Here is a 26,514-nt window from a genome sequence, read left to right on the forward strand (position 1 = left end):
AAAAAGTTTGACCTGTGAAATCTGGTACGTAAGGCCCTGTTGGCTGGGAGAGCAGGATCTAAAAACACAACCCCGTTCTCTTGAGACCCCGGAGAGAGACCTGCACCCACCCGCTTTCTCTCTGAGGTCATGGAGAACGAGGCTACGTTTCTAGATCTCTCAACTAACCCTCTCAGCTCTCCCCTGTCACATCTGTGCCCTAGGGCAGAGACGGAATTTATAAAGATTTTCAATTTTCAAAAGACTAGCTAACTGTCATCCCTGTCACCCTGCGCCTATTTCACACCCAATTCAAATACTAGCCACACGGGAACTAGTAGGCAACGGAAAATATCCAATCCCTGGTGATGGAAGAAGAGGTGGTGGTGGTGTGTTTTGTCTTAGGCTTCAGTAGTGGCCCGTTGGGTGTTTTTCGGGATGAGGAGGAAGGGGCGATGGGGGGGGGGTAGGGGGCTGGTTTCTCAACAGGAGTATGGAGGGTTAGCGGGCGACTCTGTGAAGGACTGGAGCTCGTAGGCAGCACCGCTGTCCACCTCCATGGACTTCCTGGAGAAGAGCAGTCGGATGTCCCTGTGGAGGTAGATCTTACCAGACTTGGAGCTCTGGAACCTTGAGGACGGAGGGACAGGGATGGAGAGAGACAGTTAAACACAATTACCATATTTGATGTATATATATATAATTTATATCGTTGCTGTCGGGGAGAAACCTCTCATCTCCATATTTTATTTTGTGTGTGCAAATTAACGTCCTACTTGATCATACTACAACGTCACACTAACTAAAGTATCAAAAGTAGCAGATCCAGATTCAAAAAGCTCGAAAAGTGGCGCAAAGCGAGGCGCTTTGAGCTTGTAGATCTGCTACTGTAGCAATTTTAGAATTTTAACCCTGAAAAGTAACAGCTTTGGACATATGAGATTTCCACCCGACATTATATGAATGACTATGAAACTCGACTGCTCATTAAAGTACGTTTTCTGACATAGAATGTCTGTATGCAGCTTCTTTGCTGATGATGAAAGTTTGTCACGTGCTTCAAGTTTCAAGCCCTAATGGTTGCACCTTCACCCCTACTCTAAAGCCCAAACCACACCAATGGGTCGAGACCAAGGGGGCAGTGAGGCTATTCAACGTTGAAGCTCTGGGTCCTAGTGGTAGGAGGAGGGACTACAGGCGGACCCGTGGATTCATGACCGGGAAACCCCGTGCAGCTGGGCTTTAACGTTGAGCGCTCGGTTGCCCTACGTCACTCAGGACCTCAAAGTTGAGGTCCGGGGAGGGACTTCCGGCAGTCTTCCGGGTGCTTCAAAACGCCACTGAGCAACTTCCACTGACATGAATAGCTGGGGGGGCGGAGCTTCGCGCCAGTTCAGTCTCTATTATATATATACTCTATGGTCGAGACGCAACAAAACAGTTTTAGTATTCGTCGCAGCGGTGTGATTATGTCCTTTTGCATGTCGACGCAAGTGACTCAATTGGTTCAATTCAATGGTTGCAACTACTTGTGTCTATTCGCAAACCGTTTGGTTACAAGGAGTTGTATGGCGACCCGTTGGCGTGGTTTGTGCTTTAGACAACGTCGTACGGAAACCTATAGCGATTACAGGATGTAAAGTGCATGTGAATGGCGGTCGTTCACACCTCAGGTGAACGAGGTAGCGCAGCGTGCGTCCCTGCCCCAGGGCGAGGGGCTTCCGGCTGGCGTGTGAGTCGCGGCGGACGGGAACGGAGAAGGTCCTCTGGCGAAGGAAGGTCTGATGGCCGGCGGACAAGGCTCGAAGGTCGTACACCACCACGAACATCTTCACCACCGTCTTATTGGGGTTGAATAAGGTCTGACGGGACACAGGGAAAACAACAGGGTTGAACAGTTACTTACTCAAGGCCTAGATTTACACTCGCTCTGTACCCTACGGCAGTTGTATTCAAAGTTTTTTCAGGACCCCTTAACCAAGAGAAAGATGAAGCAGGGACCCCCCCCACTACATATTTGTACATACAATTGTGTTGCCGATGAACCTTTCCATTAGATTTCATAGATAGTTTCATTGATTTGTTTGACAGCACTATCATTGTGTAGCATTGTGTTGGATTCATGTTAAAGTGAATTTTCAGAAAAGTTATCCACTTAAAACCTCAAAACTGGTCTGCTCTTTATTCCCTGTACACCATCCAAACCTCTTAGCCTATCTACAAGCTTTTAGATCTGCTGATTTTCAGATAATGTTTCCTTCAGAGGGTTCTAGGGTTCAAGATGTTAAAAAAAAGGTTCCTTCTTAACCTTTGCTTTTATGAAAGGTTTGACCAATTCAAATAGTGTGTGTGTGTGTGTGTGTCTCTCTCTCTATATTCTTTACAGATATACAGCATTTGGCATACACGCTTACTGACCAGGTTAAAAAGAGCAATGGGATTTCTGTCTCATTCAGACATTGCTGTACGGTTTATTCACATGGTGCAAAATTATTATGAACACATGTTTTCCATGTGTTTGGAACACTTGGGTCAGAGAAACTCAATGGAACACTCGGGTCAGGGAAACTCAATAACTTCACTAGTGGATCAACTGCCAAGGAAACAGATGGAAACCCTCATCCTGTTCCCAGCGTCCACTTCACCAAATTCCCCTCTTTCCCCACTAGGGGCCGCCCTCTCCCCATGTTGCCAGGTAGTAATCCCTTCTTTGTTCTCAGATTCTTTGCTAAATAGCACAAAATATCGGTCTTTGTGAAAGTCTCTAGCACTGAGCACAACAATAATAATAATGACCACAAAGGGTTTGTATGTAGGATGAACGTGGTGTCATGTACTGTCAAAGAAAACTTTTGTTTAAAAAAAAAAAATCAATAAAATAATATTGACCAGGAAGGATTCTCACCACTTGAATGGTTCCTGATGGAGGTACACGGTAGCCCCGTTTCCCCAGGGACTCCAGGTTGATCACACCCTGCAGATGAAATGCCACAAAACAGCGTCAGGAATAATCACAGTACATGAGAATACAGCTTATTGTTTTAAGATTTATTTTGGTCCTTTATTGATAGTTACAGTGAAGACAGACAGGAGAGAGGGAGGAAGAGACAGGGAGAAACACGCAGCAAAGGTCGTCATGAACAGGACTCGAACACGCGACACGCTGTCAGGCCAGAGCCTATATGTGGCATGCGCCTGGACCGCTAGGCCAGCGGGCGCCCCCATGAGAATTTACCTGTACACTGGATCTCAATGTGGGGTCCTTGAACAGTGAGACTGTGAGATAAAAGGAACCCAGTGGACCCATTTGTACAGTCTCAGAGTGAAAATGACACGAGTGAGTGTGGATTGTGGAACCAGAGTTAAAAATTATAATTAAAAAACATATATATATATATAGATTATCAAATGTGGGTCTTTGCGGCATAATGTATATCGTTGCTGTCGGACATAAACCTCTAATTTCCATATTCTAACTTTTTCTGGGGTTTACTTTCATAAATGAATACTCTACTTGATCAATGAATACTCTACTTGATCAATGAATACTCAACTTAATCATACCCTTAGAGTATATATACTCTACTTGATCATACCACAGCGTTGCACAAAAGTATCAAAAATAGCAGCTCGTCGATCTGCTATAACGAGAGACGATTTGGGGGTGCTTGGAAAAACAAACAAACAAAAAAAGAGAGAATCACTGACCTAATACATAACAAATGACCCCCACATGTCATGTACACAAAAACGCACATAAGACGACGCACGCCGGCGGGTTTGACGATGCCATCTCTAGTGCTTACAGATTTTACCTTCGAGGATTCAAAAAATCATTCAATCAAACCAGCCCAGGCGGGGAAGGAAGCAAATCCGAAATGATTGAATTATTGATAGAGAGAGCAAGGGGTACGGAATTAAGCTCACCATATATGGCGAGGGAGCGTTGTCATCGGAGACACTGTAGAATGACACGTCCACAGGCAGGGTCATGTGACTGGGACAGAAGGATCCGCTGGCGCCCACCTCGGCCGTGAAGCCCTCCACGTTGCCCAGAGGCTCCAGACGATAGTTCAGCACACACTCCTGTCAGGACAACAACAGTGGTTCTGTCAGTTTAATACTCCCACAGCATATATATATTTTTTTTTTCATATTTGTTAACCCATTTTGACCTGAGATCAGATTCTAAAAATGTCTTCTAAATCCTGACAGTTTTCTGAAAAAGCTATGTTTCTATGTCAGTCGTTCTTCGATTTAAAAAAATCACACCCGTGTGAACTGAGTGGTGTAAGGTTTTATATAGCATGATCAGCTGTGGTCTGACGTAATGTCTGACGTAATGACATCACACCCGGATGTGATTTCACAACTGGCTTTTTTTGTGCAGAAAAAATGAGCATGGTTGCTACGGTCATCCAGTTCACCCGGGTGTGATTTAATTACGTCAGAAATTATTTTGAACATAGCAACCATGCTCATTTTTTCTGCACACAAAAGCCAGTTGTAGGAGTGGTTTACACCACTCAAAAAAAATAGCAGACCTACAAGCTTGTAGGTCTGCTATTTTTTTTAAATCACACCCGTGTGAACTGAGTGGTGCAAATCCCCCCCCCCCCCCTCTCTCTCTCTCATTAGCAGGCAACAGTGCATCTCTCTGTCTCTGCCACAACAGCGCCCCTACTGGTACTCATGAGTCACACATGAGTCACACACATTAACACGAGTCACATAGGTTAACACGAGTCACATAGGTAGGTGAACACGGACATTGCTGTTCCTTGGAGTGGTTGCACCACTCAAACAATCGAACAACGACTGACATAGAAACATAGCTTTTTCAGAAAACTGTCAGGACGTAGAAGACATTTTTAGAATCTGATCTCAGGTCAAAATGGGTTAAGCACCATTTCAACTGTATTGAAAAATAGCGGGTCTACAAGCTCACGACGCACCTTTCAAGAGAACATGATAAAACATCTACAGTATGTAAGAATTGAAAACAAGTATTATTATAGTTATAATTGGTGGTGGAAAACAATGTGGCAGTGAATGTTGAAAGCAACTTTTCTGGACACGTTTAATGATTTACTGACAGCAGTATTGGCCTCCCCTCGATACTTGCTGGCCGCCACGCCACATCTCTCACCCAGCAGCAAAAGAACGTCACTTTCTCATTTGCTGACCACAGCGGGTGGCGGAGTGAAAATGTCAGCAGCCACTTTCACTTTAACCCATTCTGGACGGGAACCCCTTTTGGTGTTTTAACTCAGCATTATGTTATACTTTAGCTATTGAAAAATAGCAGACCTACAAGCTCATAGCGCGCCACCGAGTGGCGCGCTACGAGCTTGTAGGTCTGCTATTTTTTTGAAAAATCGTGAAAATGTGGCACAAATCTTTGAATATATATTCTTTCAGAAGACTTTTTTATTTATTTCGACGTCAGGCCTAACTGGGTTAAGGCAGCAGCAGCTTTCAGTGCTCATTGCGGGTTGGGGACACGCCTGGCCCCTTGCCGTGACTCGCATGTGTCCTCTCTCTCCATCTGCCCTTGGTCTCCTGTCTCTCTACACTTTAAATAATAAAGCAATACATTAAAAATGTATCACTTAACCCATTTAGAGCCGACACCTTCTAAGTCATGACCCAAGTTTTCTGAAAAACTTGTATTGTATTACAAGAATCAGATGATGAAGACCTGTTCATCCAGAGACCTTCTACAGTGTGCGACTGTGCGTACTAACTGTACATCCATTCTTCTTTTCTAAACATCACGTGTATCTCAGTATCGTCATGGGAACGGCATGGCTTCGACGTGGATCTCAGACTTCAAGTAGCCCAGTCTGTGACATCAGTTGTCTTCGACATAATCCATGACGCATGACTCCAAGGTTTCAGGTTTCAGCCTGATTAGAGCCTCCACTTTTCCAGTCTCCAGTTTTTGAGTGGTGCAAACCACTCCAATAACCAGCTTTGTCTGTATGTACCTGTGTACCTGTACATGGGGCCACGTAGAGGTGAGCATGGTTGCTATGGTTAGTGTGTGACGTCACTGCACCACTCGGTTCACACGGGTGTGATTTTTCATTGATGAATACATTTAAGTAAACATATTTCATAAAGTATAAAACACGTGGGGGAAAGACGAGTGGGTTCAACACTGAACCCGCTATGGCATCGTAGAAGGTTTCTGGTTAGTGGCAACGGTCCAATTACCACCCTGATCCCTTCTGTAGTGGACACTCTTAATCCCTCCTAGCATGTGTTCCGTTTTATTTTCTTTCTTTCTTACAATACGTCTTGTATTGTAAGAAAGAAAGCAATGTGTGTGTGTGTGTGTGTGTGTGTGTGTGTGTGTACTTTTTCCTGTGTTTTACCTCAAAGTTGCCCAGCAGGCTGAGGCTAGCAGGTGGAGCGCTGGCACTGAACAGCTGCTGCGACTCTTCAGAGTTCTCGTCTCTCTTCAAACACACCCTAAAAGGTTAACACACACACACACACACACACACAATTGTTGGTTCACATACAGTATACTATACATTTGACTAAAGCTCCAGCTTGCCTCGGGTATAGTTTACATATACATAGTACTGTACAAATGAGTCAACCTGAGTCACAGAGCAATAGTCGGAAGGTCTACACATGACAAGGATGCAAAATATCTTACTTCCCAGGACAAGGACATGTGACGCACGCAGCTCATCAAAAGAAGCCACATCCTGTGTGCTTGGTGAGGGAAGGTGCTCTACACTACACATCCATGGTGAGGGGAGGTGCTCTACACTACACATCCATGGTGAGGGGAGGTGCTCTACACTACACATCCATGGTGAGGGAAGGTGCTCTACACTACACATCCATGGTGAGGAGAGGTGCTCTACACTACACATCCATGGTGAGGAGAGGTGCTCTACACTACACGTCACATCCATGTATATAAAGAACAGGCTGCCATTTTGAGCTTCATGTGTGATTATGAGTGCAGCAGCAGCAGCAGCAGTACACAGGTGCTGCAGCAGGTGGCAGTGTGACAGAGACAAGACAGCAGGTTAAAAGGTGGTGTAAGTGATAATCTGCTGTTAAAATAAGTGTTCCATTTATTCCCCTAGTAATCATTGCTATAGTGTTTGTTCTGTAACAGCGACCTATCCCTTCTATCTCTTTAGTAAACAGCAGAGCCATAGAGTAAGACAGAGTTATGACAACTCTGTTCCCTTCATGGGGCCAGGCTCTTCTACATAGACTTCTATTGAATGGGGACAACCGGAAGTCTACGGAATGCATTGGAGTCTATGGGCTCGCGCGAGTACATGAACCACGTGACCAGGCTGTTTTCTGCCCCCTCAATGTCGTAACTCTGTCTTACTCTATGGATCTGGTAAACAGAAAATACCTTCTGGGGTCGGAATACACATTTCTATCCAATCAGGAGATAATTCATACAGGATGGAGGACACTCTATCAATGATTACTATCAAAATATAAAGCTTAAAACTTTTAACAAAAAACGGTGGGGATAAAAGGTAGTTTTTAACAAAGAACCAAATCACTTTCACCCCCTTTAACACTTTAATTGCCCGGGGTTATTTAATCCCTTACATTCATGCGCCCATTCGATTTATAAACACGGACCCCTTTTCCGGACGGACCGGCGGAAGTTGTTGATGTGTGTGTAGCAGCTAACAATAGCCACACCACTCTAGAGTCGATCGACAACAACGGGAGACAAGAATAAAACTATCGAGACTAGCGCCGACTGGACCGCGGAGCGCCGTCTAACACAGGATCTTTTTTTTCATAAAGATGATTTAGATCGGGAGTTATGAACGTTTTAAGATTTTCGTTTTCATCAGCTAAACAGAGGGAGTTTTTCGATGCTTACTTCGTCCTGGGCGATGGGAGTGTTAACATGTGACGGGAGGTTTGAGTGACGTCTCTGGGGATATGACCTCACATGTGTTATTGTTATTCATATGTTATTGTTATTCATATATCTTTTTTTCCCTTTTTTTGACAGATGAGTCATTGTTGGTGAGCATGTGCAACACTCTCCTCAAAGCACATAGCTGATGACATCACCAACAATAATGACATGGACGACGTGTCCTCATTCTTCATCATGGGAATACCGAATGCCTTGTTTTTGTTTTCTAGAAGCTGTTGAATTTAGTCCTTTGGACTAGAGTACTCAAAAATGAGACAGCACTGAGACCCACATTGGGTCCCACTAGTCCATAGACCGAGACACAGAGTGCCTTCAAAGTGACAAGAAGCAGAGATGAATGTACCTTTTCCCAGAGGCCCAGGGCTGACCCTTACAGGCAGTCAGAGACGGGTCCAGGTCAAAGTAGCCCGTTGCGTTCTTTCTCTGAGGGACCTGTGACAGACGGAACACGTGGTTAGAAAGCACACAGTGACAATAGAGAGAGAGAGAGAGAGAGAGACTAGACTGTTGGCTCACAACAATGCTTCCGTTTCATATTTCCAGGCACGTAAATACATCGTAACACTGATAAATTAGTCGAAGCATGCCTAGCTTGCTGCTTAGCAGAAAAGGAACAGAAAACGATACATTTTAAAGATATTCTTCAAATATATATTCTGCGTATAGAGGTGACAAAAACAGCTGTCCTTCCATTTACGATTTTCAGGAGGTGTAGTTACAGACTCCATGTAACAGTCAAAGGTTGTGCAATAGTTGTCTGGCTTGAAAGACTACAATGTCAAGAGAGCGTGTGCACGCGCGTGCGCGCATGTGTGGAGGGGGGATTCTGATTTAGGAACATACTCACTCCTGCTACTTTGCATAGGGTGAAAGTGTCCATGGAGCTCATAACAGATCAAACTGTACAGGTCTATCCTCACCATCCAGCCAACAGCAAATTTTGATTTAAGTTTTAGACATAGACTTTTGAGTAGTTTTCATTTAGTTTCAGTCACATTTTAGTCACCTGGAATGTTGTAGTGTAAATATCATAAGATTTTAGTCGTAATGGCAGATTTTACACTTTGTTACATGCCTTTAGAATCACATGATTCAAGGCATTATGACACACAGTGTGATAAAAATAAATATGACATTGGTGTGTGTGTGTATGTGTGTGTGTTAAAGTTGTCCCCCCCCACCCCCCCTCTGTAATGAGCCAGGTTAGCGTCCCATGTTAGGGTTGATACCATAGAGTATATATATAATAGAGACTGAACTGGCGCGAAGCTCCGCCCCCCCAGCTAGTCATGTCAGTGGAAGTTGCTCAGTGGCGTTTTGAAGCACCCGGAAGACTGCCGGAAGTCCCTCCCAGGACCTCAACTTTGAGGTCCTGAGTGACGTAGGGCAACCGAGCGCTCAACGTTAAAGCCCAGCTGCACGGGGTTTCCCGGTCATGAATCCACGGGTCCGCCTGTAGTCCCTCCTCCTACCACTAGGACCCAGAGCTTCAACGATGGAAAGTCTGCCTGCCCCCTTGGTTGATACCTACTGCTACCTGAAGGGTTAGGGTTGATACCTACTGCTACCTGAAGGGTTAGGGTTGATACCTACTGCTACCTGACGGGTTAGGGTTGATACCTACTGCTACCTGCAGGGTTAGGGTTGATACCTACTGCTACCTGCAGGGTTAGGGTTGATACCTACTGCTACCTGAAGGGTTAGGGTTGATACCTACTGCTACCTGAAGGGTTAGGGTTGATACCTACTGCTACCTGAAGGGTTAGGGTTGATACCTACTGCTACCTGAAGGGTTAGGGTTGATACCTACTGCTACCTGCAGGGTTAGGGTTGATACCTACTGCTACCTGCAGGGTTAGGGTTGATACCTACTGCTACCTGAAGGGTTAGGGTTGATACCTACTGCTACCTGAAGGGTTAGGGTTGATACCTACTGCTACCTGAAGGGTTAGGGTTGATACCTACCTACTGCTACCTGAAGGGTTAGGGTTGATACCTACTGCTACCTGCAGGGTTAGGGTTGATACCTACTGCTACCTGAAGGGTTAGGGTTGATACCTACCTACTGCTACCTGAAGGGTTAGGGTTGATACCTACTGCTACCTGCAGGGTTAGGGTTGATACCTACTGCTACCTGAAGGGTTAGGGTTGATACCTACTGCTACCTGAAGGGTTAGGGTTGATACCTACTGCTACCCGAAGGGTTAGGGTTGATACCTACTGCTACCTGCAGGGTTAGGGTTGATACCTACTGCTACCTGAAGGGTTGATACCTACTGCTACCTGAAGGGTTAGGGTTGATACCTACTGCTACCCGAAGGGTTAGGGTTGATACCTACTGCTACCCGAAGGGTTAGGGTTGATACCTACTGCTACCTGCAGGGTTAGGGTTGATACCTACTGCTACCTGAAGGGTTAGGGTTGATACCTACTGCTACCCGAAGGGTTAGGGTTGATACCTACTGCTACCTGAAGGGTTAGGGTTGATACCTACTGCTACCTGAAGGGTTAGGGTTGATACCTACTGCTACCTGAAGGGTTGATACCTACTGCTACCTGAAGGGTTAGGGTTGATACCTACTGCTACCTGCAGGGTTAGGGTTGATACCTACTGCTACCTGAAGGGTTAGGGTTGATACCTACTGCTACCCGAAGGGTTAGGGTTGATACCTACTGCTACCTGCAGGGTTAGGGTTGATACCTACTGCTACCTGCAGGGTTAGGGTTGATACCTACTGCTACCTGAAGGGTTAGGGTTGATACCTACTGCTACCCGAAGGGTTAGGGTTGATACCTACTGCTACCTGAAGGGTTAGGGTTGATACCTACTGCTACCTGAAGGGTTAGGGTTGATACCTACTGCTACCTGAAGGGTTAGGGTTGATACCTACTGCTACCTGAAGGGTTAGGGTTGATACCTACTGCTACCTGAAGGGTTAGGGTTGATACCTACTGCTACCTGAAGGGTTAGGGTTGATACCTACTGCTACCTGAAGGGTTAGGGTTGATACCTACTGCTACCTGCAGGGTTAGGGTTGATACCTACTGCTACCTGAAGGGTTAGGGTTGATACCTACTGCTACCTGCAGGGTTAGGGTTGATACCTACTGCTACCTGAAGGGTTAGGGTTGATACCTACTGCTACCTGAAGGGTTAGGGTTGATACCTACTGCTACCTGAAGGGTTAGGGTTGATACCTACTGCTACCTGACGGGTTAGGGTTGATACCTACTGCTACCTGAAGGGTTAGGGTTGATACCTACTGCTACCCGAAGGGTTAGGGTTGATACCTACTGCTACCTGAAGGGTTAGGGTTGATACCTACTGCTACCTGAAGGGTTAGGGTTGATACCTACTGCTACCTGCAGGGTTAGGGTTGATACCTACTGCTACCTGAAGGGTTAGGGTTGATACCTACTGCTACCTGAAGGGTTAGGGTTGATACCTACTGCTACCTGCAGGGTTAGGGTTGATACCTACTGCTACCCGAAGGGTTAGGGTTGATACCTACTGCTACCTGAAGGGTTAGGGTTGATACCTACTGCTACCTGCAGGGTTAGGGTTGATACCTACTGCTACCTGAAGGGTTAGGGTTGATACCTACTGCTACCTGAAGGGTTAGGGTTGATACCTACTGCTACCTGAAGGGTTAGGGTTGATACCTACTGCTACCTGAAGGGTTAGGGTTGATACCTACTGCTACCTGAAGGGTTAGGGTTGATACCTACTGCTACCTGAAGGGTTAGGGTTGATACCTACTGCTACCTGAAGGGTTAGGGTTGATACCTACTGCTACCTGCAGGGTTAGGGTTGATACCTACTGCTACCTGAAGGGTTAGGGTTGATACCTACTGCTACCTGCAGGGTTAGGGTTGATACCTACTGCTACCTGAAGGGTTAGGGTTGATACCTACTGCTACCTGCAGGGTTAGGGTTGATACCTACTGCTACCTGAAGGGTTAGGGTTGATACCTACTGCTACCTGAAGGGTTAGGGTTGATACCTACTGCTACCTGAAGGGTTAGGGTTGATACCTACTGTTAGGGTTAGGGTTGATACCTACTGCTACCTGAAGGGTTGATACCTACTGCTACCTGAAGGGTTAGGGTTGATACCTACTGCTACCTGAAGGGTTAGGGTTGATACCTACTGCTACCTGAAGGGTTAGGGTTGATACCTACTGCTACCTGAAGGGTTAGGGTTGATACCTACTGCTACCTGAAGGGTTAGGGTTGATACCTACTGCTACCTGAAGGGTTAGGGTTGATACCTACTGCTACCTGAAGGGTTAGGGTTGATACCTACTGCTACCTGAAGGGTTGATACCTACTGCTACCCGAAGGGTTAGGGTTGATACCTACTGCTACCCGAAGGGTTAGGGTTGATACCTACTGCTACCTGAAGGGTTAGGGTTGATACCTACTGCTACCTGAAGGGTTAGGGTTGATACCTACTGCTACCTGAAGGGTTAGGGTTGATACCTACTGCTACCTGAAGGGTTAGGGTTGATACCTACTGCTACCTGCAGGGTTAGGGTTGATACCTACTGCTACCTGAAGGGTTAGGGTTGATACCTACTGCTACCTGCAGGGTTAGGGTTGATACCTACTGCTACCTGAAGGGTTGATACCTACTGCTACCTGCAGGGTTAGGGTTGATACCTACTGCTACCTGCAGGGTTAGGGTTGATACCTACTGCTACCTGAAGGGTTAGGGTTGATACCTACTGCTACCTGAAGGGTTAGGGTTGATACCTACTGCTACCTGCAAGCTAACACTGTAACTGTTCTCCCCTCTAATCATTGTGTATTTCATTCAACTTAATAACAGACCTGGTGGTGAATATGTGTCCTGTACGTTCCCCTTCTGTGGGTATTGTGTGTGTGTGTGTGTGTGTGTGTGTGTGTGTGTGTGTGTGTGTGTGTGTGTGTGTGTGTGTGTGCGCGCATGTGAGAGCGCCTGCATGCATGTGTGAGTTTGATACCCAGACTGAGCACATAACAGGAAACAGTGCTCGCCAACGGGTCACGTGATGATCTGACATTCTCACTTCAACTGCAACTTAGTCAGATGTGGCCACAGATGAGTCACGACGTGGCTTTTTGTATGTGTGTGTGTGTGTGTGTGTCAACCTTAGCTAAAGTCTGTCTGTCACAATGGGACAGGTGCCTTTGGCGTCTGATGCAGAGGCCAAGGATGCCCTTTGTCGCGCTATGTTGACAACGAGAGAGTGAATGAGTGTGTGTGTCAGGGTGTGTTGTGTGTGTGTGAGAGTGTGTGTGTGTGTGTGTGTGTCTTACAGGGCTGGAGAGCAGGGGCAGGCCGGTGCATGGGTGGAAGGCCTTTGTCGCAGTGGCATCCAACGAGCGTCGGTTCTGCTTCTTCCAGCTGTTGTTGCAGGGACGCAGGGGGGAGGGGCCGTGAGACCGCTGGAGCAGAGAGAGAGAGGTGTGGAGAGAGAGAGAGAGAGAGAGAGAGAGAGAGAGAGAGAGAGAGAGAGAGAGAGAGAGAGAGAGAGAGATATGGGGAGAGAGAGATGGACAGAGAGATGAGGGGAGAGAGTGAGTCTCAGACACAGTGAGTCTCAGCCAGCCGGGCCAGTAAAACAACAACACCAGCCGTGTTCATCAGTCAGAGGGGTGCATGCTGACCCCCCCCCCCATGCTGATCCCCCCCAGCTGCTGCAAACTTGAACACTTTCACCATTTATGCAATAATATCAAATCCCAAATGGACCACACTGGGGGTTTCTAAAAAGACATATTTAGGTAGGAGACCTGACTTAGTTCTTGCTAGGTTGAATTCTGGATATTACCAGGCCAAATGGTGCTGCTGTGGTCACACACTGGCAGAGGCAAAGCCACAGGCTACCATTCCACGGTTGTAGCTGCTACAAAATCTACAACGTTAGTTACTCTCCGAGTTGAGCTGGCTTCAACTGCAGCTACCGGTTTGTTTAACCACTTCCTCTCACCTTCTCTCTTCTTCACACAGTTCCTCCTGCATGTGAGGGAAGCTAATTATTTCCGTCAGTCAGTTCCACATTCTTTTAAACCCAGGCAATATATTTTCTAGCTCAGTGATTTTCAACCAGTGGTCCGGGGACCACCAGTGGTCCTTGAGTGGGTTCCGGGTGGTCCCCAGTAGAAAATGGAGAGTTGGTAACCAAATGGACCCTTATTACTGTATATCTTATGAAACCAAATGGACCCGTAAGGGTCCATTTGGTTTCATTTTACACTCAAGTCTCAATAGTTAAATTATTGTTAAAAACATCTGCACTACTTCATTTACAAGACATCTACACAATTAGAGAATGTAGAAGAATTGCTATTTTGATCAGCCTGTTATCTCTCCTAATGGTACCACATCAATACAGCACGGAATCGTGGTCAAAACCTTATCCAACGATAACAAAATATCCTGTAGTCTTGGGTCTGAGAGGCTAAATCTCATCAAATGGTGGTCTGTGGCTCAAATGCATAATAAATAATGGGCCTGGATATGAAAAAGGTTGGAAACCACTGCTGTAGCTAATCGGACGCATGCTGACATCGACCAACGTGTTGATCAACACTTCAACATTGAGCGAAATGCTACGTCGCTTTGTATCGACCAGTGTGAACTGAACACAGCACGTTGCACAGCAATGTGCTGTTTACCACATTAACTCTGGCATCTCTAGTATGGGAAAAGAAAAAATGCTTGAGCATTTTCCAAAACTCGATCTACGAGCTCCCAACGTGCGGCACTGCAACGTGTTGTGAGCTTGTAGATCAGCTCTTTTCCCTATGTTGGTGTACAACAACAACAACGACGACAAAGTATAAAGGGCTCAAGTGGTTAAACAAGCCGCGTCCTTTTCCAGCCAGGAAGTTATTTAAAAAAAAACACAACAAAGTAAATGTTGTGCCAGCCGCATAGTTTTGAGGCACTGCAGAACAAAAGAAACGGTACACCACAAAAAACAAAAGGATGGACAACGCAGAAATGTCATGAGAAACTGCTCATTAAGGCAGTGCCAGGCTCTCAAACTTGTCTTAATTTCAAGGACTCGGAGGGCGTACAAATACATACATTTGTACGCTCTCAGAATTACAGACCAGTAAGAACCACAAGCAGTGGTTCTCAAAGTGGGGTTCGTGGCGTGGACCCCCAGGGCTCTCCTTGAGGGGGGGGCTTCCAAAAGGTTCCCAACAAAATGTATTCATACATGATCACAATCATTTAAACCACAAACTCACAGCTTGTAGATCTGCTATTATAGAAAGGGGGGGGGGTGGAGGTTAGCAGCCGAATTAGCGGCTGAATACATATCAATCTGGGGGTCCTCGACATGAAAAAGGTTGAGAACCACTGCTTGTAAACTGTTCATTTGAAATTGAACCCCCTCTCTCGCGGAAAAATCCCTGGACCCCACACTGTGAGAAGCAGTGGACTAAACCGGAGTTCTTACCAACAGGTTAGCAGGAGGTGTGGGCTCTGGACTGGAGGGGCAGCTGGAGCCTGCCGAGCCACAGGAGGAGGGCGCCCGGTTCTCGTCCTGGGGGGCAGTGGGGAGCTGGTGGACCTGGGTGATGCTGTAGGAGGAGATGGTCTGCGTTTGGGCGGGGATGCTGCAGTTCTGGCTCAACCCCAGGAGGGCCCCGTGTGGCCCGGCGTCAGGGCGGCGGTGGTACAGGTTGGTCTTCAGGCCGTTCTCCAGAAGAGGGGAAGAGGAGCGCGGTGGTTCGGGGACGACGACACCGGGAGGAGGAGGAGGGGGGGTCCGGTGTCCGGTGGACTCTTCTCGGGAGCAAGTCTGTTGTAAACGTTGGCCGGCCTGCTGGCCGTGGTGAGTGTGGTGGGCGAGCTGGCCTTTGAAGTCTTCAAGTGTAACGTGAGCTCCGTTCTGGGCTCGGGGGAGGGGAGGAGAGCGGCATTCGGTGCCCCCCGGTGGGTCCACTCTCAGGGGCTTTTCTGTGCAAACGGGTGTGCGAGTGGCAGCAGCGGTGTGCGGCGGGGGTGGCGGCTCGTGGCCGTTGGCGACGTAGCCGTTGGTGGTGGCAGTGTGGTGTGAGGTGGTCGACGTGTGCAAGGAGACGTGCGGGGGAGGAGGAGGAGGGGTGTGCGCGGCCACGTGCGAGGAGTAGGTGGTGCGCACCGTGTGCGTGACCGTGGTGGTGTGCGTGTGGTGCAGGAGGGGGCTGCTGCTCCGGGAGGGGGACAGCGAGGGCGCGGAGAGCCGCTCCTGGATCAGTCTGGTGATGTCCTGGACCGCCTGGGCGATCAGGGAACTGTCTCGCTCTCGCTCCTTCTCTCTCTCCTTCTCTGCATTCTTCTCCTCCTCTCGATGCTCTCTGGCCTCGGTCAGTTTCAGCTTCCGGCAGGCGGCGGGTTTTGGGGAGGAGGAGCTTGTCTCCCGCTTGTTAAACGCAGTGGTGTCGCCCACAACGGGCGTGTCGGGGAAGGAGGAGGGTGCGGGCCGGTAGCGCCCCATCGTCTCGTAGGAGGGCGGCAGTGCGTCTGCGGGCTCTTTGGTCTTGTTGGTGGTCACATCGTCGTGGTTAATACCGCCCCACATGGCTTTAGGCGTGGTGGTGGTGGGGTCGTGGGGGGCGAACAGGCCCGGCGGGAGGGGCGGGGTGGTCGGGTCGCAGAAGTTGAGCCTCTGTGCGATGCGGGCGATCACCTCCTGCCTCTCCTGCAGCAGGGAGCCTATCAGGGGGTTGGTCTCTGTGGCGGAGGAGGGCCTGCAGGGGGAAAGCGGTTGCTATAGTTAATTAACTGAAACTAACGAAAAAAATTGTGTTAACTGAACTAAAAAACTAGAAAAGGAAAAGAAAAACGATAACCAAATGAAAGTGTATTGTGTGTTTACAAAACTAACTAAAACGAACTGAAATGATAGTTTTGGTTTTTGTCAATTTATTTATAAAAAATCATCTGTAACTGAATATTTTTTTTTAAATGCCATCTTTTCATTTTAAAAACTAGCAAAACCGCTCTAAAAACTAACTAAAATTAATTGAATTAGAAAGAAATAAGTCAAAACTAACAATAATGAAAAATCCCAAACTATTCTAACCTTGGGGAGAGGCTGCGCGGCGGCTCGGCCAATGAGAAGGCCTTGAAGGCCCTGTGGGGCGGCGGCTCGGCCAATGAGAAGGCCTTGAAGGCCCTGTGGGGCGGCGGCTCGGGGAGCCCAGCCTTGTAGGAGAGGTCACCGTTGATGAGGTCGGTGAGCGGGCCGAGGTCGTCTGCGTGATGCGCCGGGGGCTCGGGGGAGCCATTCAGGGTGGGGTACAGCCACCTGGACACAGGAGCGTCACAACTCACAATCAGGACATTTTAGTTGACGATTATTGTCAAACATGTGATTGAACCCATTTTGACCTGAGATCAGATTCTAAAAATGTCTTCTACATCCTGACAGTTTTCTGAAAAAGCTATGTTTCTATATGTCAGTCGTTCTTCGATTTTTCAAAAATAGCAGATCTACAAGCTCATAGCGCGCCACCGAGTGGCGCGCTATGAGCTTGTAGGTCTGCTATTTTTCAATAGCTAAAGCATAACATAATGCTAACACCAAAAGGGGTTCCCGCCCAGAATGGGTTAATGATTGAATTGTCTGTATAACAACAAATATGACATTTAAACAAATGACAAATAACTTAAATATATATAAAAAATCACACCCGTGTGAACTGAGTGGTGTAAGGCCTGTCTGACGTAATGAAATCATGTCTGACGTAATGAAATCACACCCGGGTGAACAGGGTGAACATAGCAACCATGCTAATTTTTTCTGCACTAACAAAGCCAGTTGTAGGAGTGGTTTACACCACTCAAAAAAGACTGACAATGACAGAATACCGATAAACAAAATGCATACTTTAAATAATTACGATGACAACGATGCTGATAATAATAATACATTTCTTTTTAATGGAAACAATTCTACTGATTGACCAGGCGATGATGTAAGACAGGCCTACCTTGACGTCTTGGCTCCGGGCGGGTGTGGGGAGGGGGAGTGGGAGCGGGAGGGGGTGGGGGAGTGGGTGGTCCTGTGGAACCGCGGGGAGCCCTGGCGTGGAGGGAGATTCACCTGCAAAGGCAAGGCCAGTTCATTTAGAGCACATTTTAGCAACAAGGAAATACGATGTGCTTTACATATAAAACATTACGCTAAAGAAGCATAATAATAACATTTAAAATCAGTACAAATGAGACCTGATCAAAAATAGCAGATGTACAAGCACCTATTCAGAACGCAGAGCTAAAAATAACTCAATATAAAAGGACATTTGAATACAATTAAAACGGAAGAAGTAAAAACTGAAATCGCAAAATTACAGTGCCGAAGAATAAGTAAAGAATTCAAATCTCCAAAAAGGCAGCTGCAAAACGGAAACGTTTTTAGCTGTGATTTAGAAGAAGTTGTAGCAGACCGGCAGCGGAGTTTCTGGCCAACTAGCCAGCCCTATTGCCCCAACTATTTTATACAATTGTCGATTAGAGATCTTTTCCCCATCTTCATAAACAATTAAATCAATCAGTTGGATTAACTCATGCACCCCTCACGTCTACACAACCTCCACTGACCTGCGGCAGCTCTCCGTTCTGAAAGGGGTGGAGGAGGCCGTCGGTGGTGGAGGGGGGCTTGCCGTAGAGAGGGAGGCCGCTGATGGGGATGTTGCTGATGGGGAGGTTGGGGATGGAGGCCGTGTTGATGGACAGGCTGGCCATGGGGTGGTGGTGGTGGGGGGACTTGCCGCCATAGAGGGGCAGGTTGGTGCTGTTCAGGACCTTCTCTCTGTTGGGGTGGTGGTGGTCCTGGTTGTTCCTGAGGGCAGGCGGGGCACACGGTTAGTATAGTTAAAGGTATATTCAGTGATTTGACTTAATTCAAATATCACTTATTTGTTCTTTTTTTCTAGATAATCCTCCCTATTATAGAGTGTGCTGACCATATAAGGAGTTCCTCCCTGTCCCCAGTGAGCCCCTGGGGTCAAAAAACCCTAGTTTCAGTTTTGGTGGCGGGTGGCAAAACCGTCATCCAATCAGGATGAGAGGGGCCTTCCTCCAATCATGATCGAGTGGGGGCGGGCCTTGGTGCACATGCTGTTGGCCTGTTGCACTTCCCCCCACTGTAGAGCGTGCATGTGCACATTTTGTTACCGGGGCGGACTGGGTGGTATTCCAAATCACCCAAATCACTGAATGCTCCTTTAACTAAAACTAACGGAAAAAAGCTAAAAATAAAATAAAATAAAAACATTTTCGTTAACTGAACTAAAAACTGGAAAGGGAAAAGAAAAACGATAAAAGCGAAACTGTATAGAGCGTCGCAGTCCCGCCCCCTACCATGGCCCAGGAAATGAATCCTAATGCATTTTTCCCATAGACATTTCAAAAAGTATTTATTTAAAGACGGTTACACCACGGACAAAGCCAACTCGAGTCGTGACAACTCATGACAACACAAACAATATTTTGGACCAAACAAATAATTACAAAGAAGAAAAACAACAAAAAAAGTGTTGTAACCTGACGTTTTTTTCTTCTTTCTAATTATTTGTTCGGCCCAAAAAATTGTGTTTGTTGTCATGATTTGTCACGACAAGAGTTGGCTTTGTACTCTGGACCTTTTCAATCCTGCACCCGACCTATTCGTCAGGTTGAAAAGGGCAGAAATAAATAATAACAAAAACTAAACTAAAACTAAACGTTGTCTCAAAAATAAAAACTAAATAAAAACTAACAAACCCGCTCTAAAAACTAACTAAAACTAACTGAATTAGAAGAAAAAAATGGTCGAAACTAACCAAAACTAAACTATAATGAAAAATCCCCAACTATTCTAACCCACAGGCGGGAACCCCTTTTGGTGTTTTAACTAAGCATTATGTTATACTTTAGCTATTGAAAAATAGCAGATCTACAAGCTCATAGCGCACCACCGAGTGGCGCGCTATGAGCTTGTAGGTCTGCTATTTTTGAAAAATCGTAAAAATGCGGCACAAATCTTTGAATATATATTCTTTCAGAGCGAACGTTTTTTTTATTTCGACGTGGGGCCTAAATGGGCCAACCTTGGCGGGGGGCCGTTGGTGGGGCTGAGGGTGGGGGTCTTGCTGTAGAGCGGCGGCAGGCCCGTGTGGATGGAGCAGTGGAGGGTGGGGTAGGTGGGCTGGCGGGGCAGAGACTGCACGCGCACGCGCAGCGCCACGCTCTGCGACACGACGGGCACTGGGAAGAGGTGCTCCGAGGGGGGCTGGGAGAACTGCCACACCAAGTCCTCGTCTGCTGCGCTGATCCTGAGAGAGAGAGAGAGAGAGAGAGAGAGAGAGAGAGAGAGGACGGTGTAATGGTTATTTTTGAATCAATAGATTGTCAAATAGAATGTCAATGCTAGAGACTACTTTTCACAGCATCAATGTACTCATTCTAACTGCAACTGCAGCTGTCAATCTAACAGCTGACCTGACATCTCCATGCTTACTATCACTATGTCAGCGAATGTGTACTTGTGTAACTATTTGTGTGTCGCCCTTATCTTTAGAATATATCCTTATATGACCATTTAGTATAGGATCTCTATTAAGAGTGAACTATAAGGATGGTCTGAGGAGGGGGTTGGGGGGGCTTGAGCCCAGGGGGTCAATTTGGCTCCTGTGAGGGCATGGAGAGAGGACTGGTCTAGCACACCGGTCTGTTACGATCATGATCTTTCAATAAAACGTCGTCAGTCCTTCATCTTTGGAAGATGATTTAATCTACAACAACGGACAGACAGGACAGACAGTCAGATAGATAGGTAGAAGACCTATATCTGTCGTCAGATTGCCAACAGATACAGATTGCCATCCCATAAGGGTCCATTTGGTTCCTAACTATCATTTAGCTGGGGACCCCCTGGAACTCGCTCAAGGACCCCTGGGGGTCCCCGACCCCACTTTGAGAACCCCTGCAGTAGACAGTGTTTTGAGACAGAGAGGACAGGCCTCGTCTATAATATATGAACACAGGCCTCTATAAATGGTGTTGACATTCATGAACTCTGGGAGTTTTGAAGCCTCCGGCGATTCACTTGCTACTTCCTGTGATTCACATTTTACTTCCAGACCTGAACCCAAAATGTTCCATTGATTGATGTTTTGACTTTTTGTGGGTTTGCTCACAAAAGGTCAGCCGGTAAAGGCCAAAAAAATATCTATCAAACGTTAAAACAAGAGTAATAATAAAAAAGGGTATATTATACACCCAAATTGAGAGAGAGAGAGAGAGAGAGAGAGAGAGCATGTGTGTGTGTGTGTGTGTGTGTGTGTGTGTGTGTGTGTGCGCGTGCGTGCGTGGCAGACCTGTAGAGGATGTTCCTGGGCACGATGCCGTGCGAGGCGCTGAGCCACGCACTGAGCTGCGAGAAGAACACGTAGGATCTGACGGCGAGCAGCAGGGTCTTCTCCTCGATGAAGCGATCACCACTCCTAACACACGACACAACACACAGACCACCGCAAGACACAGTCAGAACACAACACAACACAACACACAGACCACCGCAAGACAGTCAGAACACAACACAACACACAGACCACCGCAAGACACAGTCAGAACACAACACAACACAACACAACACAACACAACACAACACAACACAACACAACACAACACAACACAACACACCACACCACCGCAAGACACAGTCAGAACACAACACAACACACAGACCACCGCAAGACACAGTCAGAACACAACACAACACACAGACCACCGCAAGACACAGTCAGAACACAACACAACACACAGACCACCGCAAGACACAGTCAGAACACAACACAACACACAGACCACCGCAAGACACAGTCAGAACACAACACAACACACAGACCACCGCAAGACACAGTCAGAACACAACACAACACACAGACCACCGCAAGACACAGTCAGAACACAACACAACACACAGACCACCGCAAGACACAGTCAGAACAACACAACACACAGACCACCGCAAGACACAGTCAGAACACAACACAACACAACACAACACAACACAACACAACACAACACCGCAAAACACAGTCAGAACACAACACAACACAACACAACACAACACAACACAACACACCACCGCAAAACACAGTCAGAACACAACACAACACAACACAACACCGCAAGACACAGTCAGAACAACACAACACACAGACCACCGCAAGACACAGTCAGAACACAACACAACACAACACACCACCGCAAGACACAGTCAGAACACAACACAACACAACACAACACAACACAACACAACACAACAGAAGCGGAACAGAACACAACACATGGGAAACATGCCGGCTGATCTAGCGAATGACACTTCTAGGACGGGATCCTGGGAGGTTTTAAGTGTGCTAGTGTGTGCGGGGGTTGTGTGGGTGTGTGTTTGTGTCATCTTGTCCTCCCCATAGCGCATGCAACAGGGAATTGGTGGCCGACGTAGCGATTTGTCGCACTAATTAGCCAAGTTTTATTCATTGTGTTTTTTTGAGCGGAGGGCTAAAGTGCATCTGTGCAAGCTGGTGTTGGTGCACATTAATGAACTGTCCTGGGACGACTGAGGAAAGTGCCGGTATGCACTTTAAAGTTCCCACATTATGGGGTTATTGTTGAGTATTTATTGACGCCTCGATTCAGAGGATATCAGATCATTTTAAACTGGCTTTAGAGTCAATTAGATGAACCACTTTCACCCTGGTGACCCAATGTCACTAGGTCAAGGTTTTCCCAAAAGTCTGCAAACTTTTCTAAAATAGCAAAGGTGAGTATGGGTGAGTATGTGAAAATGACAGCTGCGAAAAGTATGTCTTCAGACTCCAACTCAATCACTAGTACTTGTGTCTCCTTGTAATCCCTTCCTGTCACCTTCGATCGACAGATGCAAGTTTACTATGCAGATATGTCTTGATTATGTTTTCTCATGTTTTTGTTACTTATATTGGTTGTTTCTTGACCACAAATATTAAAGTTTCTCGGCCACAAATATTAAGAATGTAATTTAGACAGCACGTTGTCCTTCAAGGCAGATGCGAGCGAGGTTCATTATTTACTTGGTATCCTAGATTCTTTGAGGTACTACACTGTTTTCTTTGCACTCTACTTATATTTGCATTGTTTATTGACTGGAGTTCATGCTTACTCTGCTATTCCATTCTCACACAAGTAAGTAGTGTTGGATGAGAGCGTCTGCTAAATGCCTAAATCGTTAATGGGCTCTATGCACACACGCCATTTTGGAAAGAACTGGCTGCTTCCAGACAGTGGAGTCACGAAGATGCCAAAAGCAGCGAGCGGCAGGCGTCTCTTCTCTTCCGGGTTTTTAAGACAGCTGGTGGATGGAAATGAAGCTCCACCCACGCGGCAACTTGCAGCGTCGGACAGAAAACCGTTAACTCTTTGCCGACGCTGCAAATTGCCGCGTGGGTTGGAGCTTCATTTCCATCCACCAGCTGTCTAAAAACCCGGAAGAGAAGAGCCGTGGGTTGGAGCTTCATTTCCATCCACCAGCTGTCTAAAAACCCGGAAGAGAAGAGCCGTGGGTTGGAGCTTCATTTCCATCCACCAGCTGTCTAAAAACCCGGAAGAGAAGAGCCGTGGGTTGGAGCTTCATTTCCATCCACCAGCTGTCGAAAAACCCGGAAGAGAAGAGCCGTGGGTTGGAGCTTCATTTCCATCCACCAGCTGTCTAAAAACCCGGAAGAGAAGAGCCGTGGGTTGGAGCTTCATTTCCATCCACCAGCTGTCGAAAATCCCGGAAGAGACGCTCGTGGCTTTTGGCATCTTCGTGACTCCACTGTCTGGATGCAGTGACTTGGGCCCCTTCCCTATAGAGCGTCGCAGTCCCGCCCCCTACCATGGACCAGGAAATGAATCCCAATGCATTTTTCCCATAGACATTTAACAAAGTATTTATTTAAAGACGGTTACGCCGCGGACAAAGCCAACTCGAGTCGTGACAACTCATGACAACACAAACAATATTTTGGACCAAACAAATAATTACAAAGAAGAAAAACAACAAAAAAAGTGTTGTAACCTGCCGTTTTTTTCTTCTTTCTAATTATTTGTTCGGCTCAAAAATTGTGTTTGTTGTCATGATTTGTCACGACTCGAGTTGGCTTTGTCCGCGGCGTAAACGTCTTTAAATAAATACTTTCTGAAATGTCTATGAGGAAAATGAACGGAGAATAATTTCCTGGTCCATGGTAGGGGGCGGGACTGCGACGCTCTATACTGTACATCCTTCAGGTGTTACCAATGATACGAATGAAGGCTCTGTTCCATTCTGGTCGAACAGAGTCAAGGTGCTGCTATTGTGTATGTCGGCTCAATGGAAACACTCGAGCTACACCAGTGGGTCTCAAAGTGTCCTTGCGTTGGTTTCAAATGGCCCTGTACGGGTGGGGTCCATTTGGTTCCATTTGTTCACTCTCAGAGTTATGGCGGTCCTTGAAAAATGTAAAAGTTTGAGAGCCACTGCACAGTACTAAATGGAACAGAGCCTTAATCCATTTTGGGCGGGAACCCCTTTTGGTGTTAGCATTATGTTATGCTTTGGCGATTGAAAAATAGCAGATCTACAAGCTCATAGCGCGCCACCGAGTGGCGCGCTACGAGCTTGTAGGTCTGCTATTTTTGAAAAATCGAAGTACGACTTCGAATTTCGGCGTCAGGCCTAAATGGGTTAATTAGTATCATCGGTAACATCTGTGAAGGAAGTAGGGAAGTGGCCCGGAAGTAGGACGAGTGACTCTGTGTGCATAGAGCCCATGGGAACACAACGGCGTGCATGTGTGTGACATGTGTGTATCTTACTGTCTGGGTACAGGCTGTAGGGTCCATCTCTCCAGCAGCAGGGCGTCCTGTTTGAAGATGGGGTCATTGACGGGGTCGCTGGGCGGACACTCGTCCCCGTAGCAGCAGTCCGGCAGGAGCATCACCTCGATCATTATGGGGATGCTGTTCCTCCACAGCAACATGACCTCGGAGCGCGTCCGCCTGGCCTGCCGACACTGGACACACGCACGCACACACACACACACACACACACACACACACACACACACACACACACACACACAACAGGAGAATTAGTGATGAGTAATGTGTGTTAAAACTAGTGGCTTGGTATACAGTCTCCACCAGAAGAGACCCAAATAAACACCTCATAAGACAGACAAATAGAACCACCATAGGATTCAGACTGATACAAATTCTCACACTCAAATAAAGCTCTGAATGTTATGCCATACTGACAGCAATGTCCAAAGACCAAATCAGGAGCAGTTGAAAAGTGTGCGCGCGCGTGTGTGTGTGTGTGTGTGTGTGTGTGTGTGTGTGTGTGTGTGTGTGTGTGTGTGTGTGTGTGTGTGTGTGTGTGTGTGTGTGTGTGTGTGTGTGTGCGCGCGCGTATGGCCATGCGTGTGTGTGTGTGTGTGCGTGTGGCCATGCGTGTGTGTGTGTGTATGTACAGTATGTTACCTGGGGTAATTTGTCGCTACACTCATGCTTGTGAAGTGGCGGCATGGCCGACTGGGCAGGTGGGCAGTGGAGCCCCTCGGCGCGGCCCTTCACAGAGCATTCTGGAGTCCGGCCCTCGGTGATGAGCAGGGTCAGGAACTCCAGGAACTCCTCGGAATCGTACTCGAAAAACTCCTCCGACGCATCTGGACAACACAGAGGAAGAGAGAGAGAGAGGGGAGTCAGGAGAGTCCAGTAGCACACCGACAGCCGTTAAGAAATGTGAATCCCTAGACTCCTTCAAACATGCTCTCAAAGAGCACTTACGGACGGCTGCAATTCAAATCTTTTTTTTTCTAACTGTGTATATATATGATGATGATTTCTTTTTTGCATAGAAGTGTATATTTGTATGTCTTTAAATGTTCTGATGAATTGAAAATGGAGGACCCTTATGTAAACAAGTAGTGCCTTTTCTGGTTTTATCCACGGAGCACATTTTGTATTGACCTGTACTTTCCTTGAACTGTATCCATTCTACAAACTGTCAATAACACTTTCAATCAATCAATCAATCAATCAATAACACACTTCCATCGGTACTGTAGTAAAGAGCCACGTTTTCTAACAGTGAAAATGGGAAGATCCCGCCAGCAGCGTCCGACTCCACACTCATCATGTACATCTGCTAATTCCACTATACGTTTTTTAATGGAATGACGATTATGATGACTGAGCAAAAAATATATTGTGATCAACTCAAATAATTACAATTATGACAATTTTCAAATGCTTCCATCATACAGTCTGGAGCAACGGAAGCTCTGATCACGAGTACGCGATAAAGCGGAAGTGAAGACTCCTCCCCACTTCCGTTTAGTCGTTACAATCGCGCAAATGTATCCTAATATAAATCGAAATCATGATCTAAGCAAAAAATAAGCTATAAAGCTATAAAATATAATTTTTGTGAATGGAAATGACAAACAGTCTCGGATTTCGGGAGGTGTAGTTCCAGACTCTATATAGCATTTGGAGATGTGTGTTGTCTGGCTACGCGATACTATAGCAAGCAACACTAACAAGGCTTT

The 26,514-nt window shown here is 46.8% G+C and overlaps 1 protein-coding gene across 1 annotated transcript; it reads right to left on the minus strand.

Annotated features, from left to right (window-relative positions):
• Positions 1-369: 369 nt before the first annotated feature.
• atosa (atos homolog A) lies at positions 370-25,627 on the minus strand. Its single transcript, XM_079497288.1, has 15 exons — positions 25,445-25,627; positions 24,779-24,975; positions 21,274-21,399; positions 20,005-20,229; positions 18,515-18,755; positions 17,905-18,017; positions 16,995-17,219; positions 15,384-16,659; positions 13,228-13,356; positions 8,271-8,359; positions 6,360-6,456; positions 3,907-4,065; positions 2,885-2,953; positions 1,648-1,841; positions 370-609 (listed from the first exon to the last, which is right to left on the minus strand). The coding sequence occupies exons 1-15, from the start codon at positions 25,487-25,489 to the stop codon at positions 462-464; spliced, it is 3,333 nt and encodes a 1,110-aa protein (XP_079353414.1). The 5' UTR covers positions 25,490-25,627; the 3' UTR covers positions 370-461.
• Between the last annotated feature and the right edge of the window lie 887 nt (positions 25,628-26,514).

This window comes from Electrona antarctica (genome assembly GCF_951216825.1).
Source record: "Electrona antarctica genome assembly, chromosome: 3".
Taxonomy (NCBI): domain Eukaryota; kingdom Metazoa; phylum Chordata; class Actinopteri; order Myctophiformes; family Myctophidae; genus Electrona; species Electrona antarctica.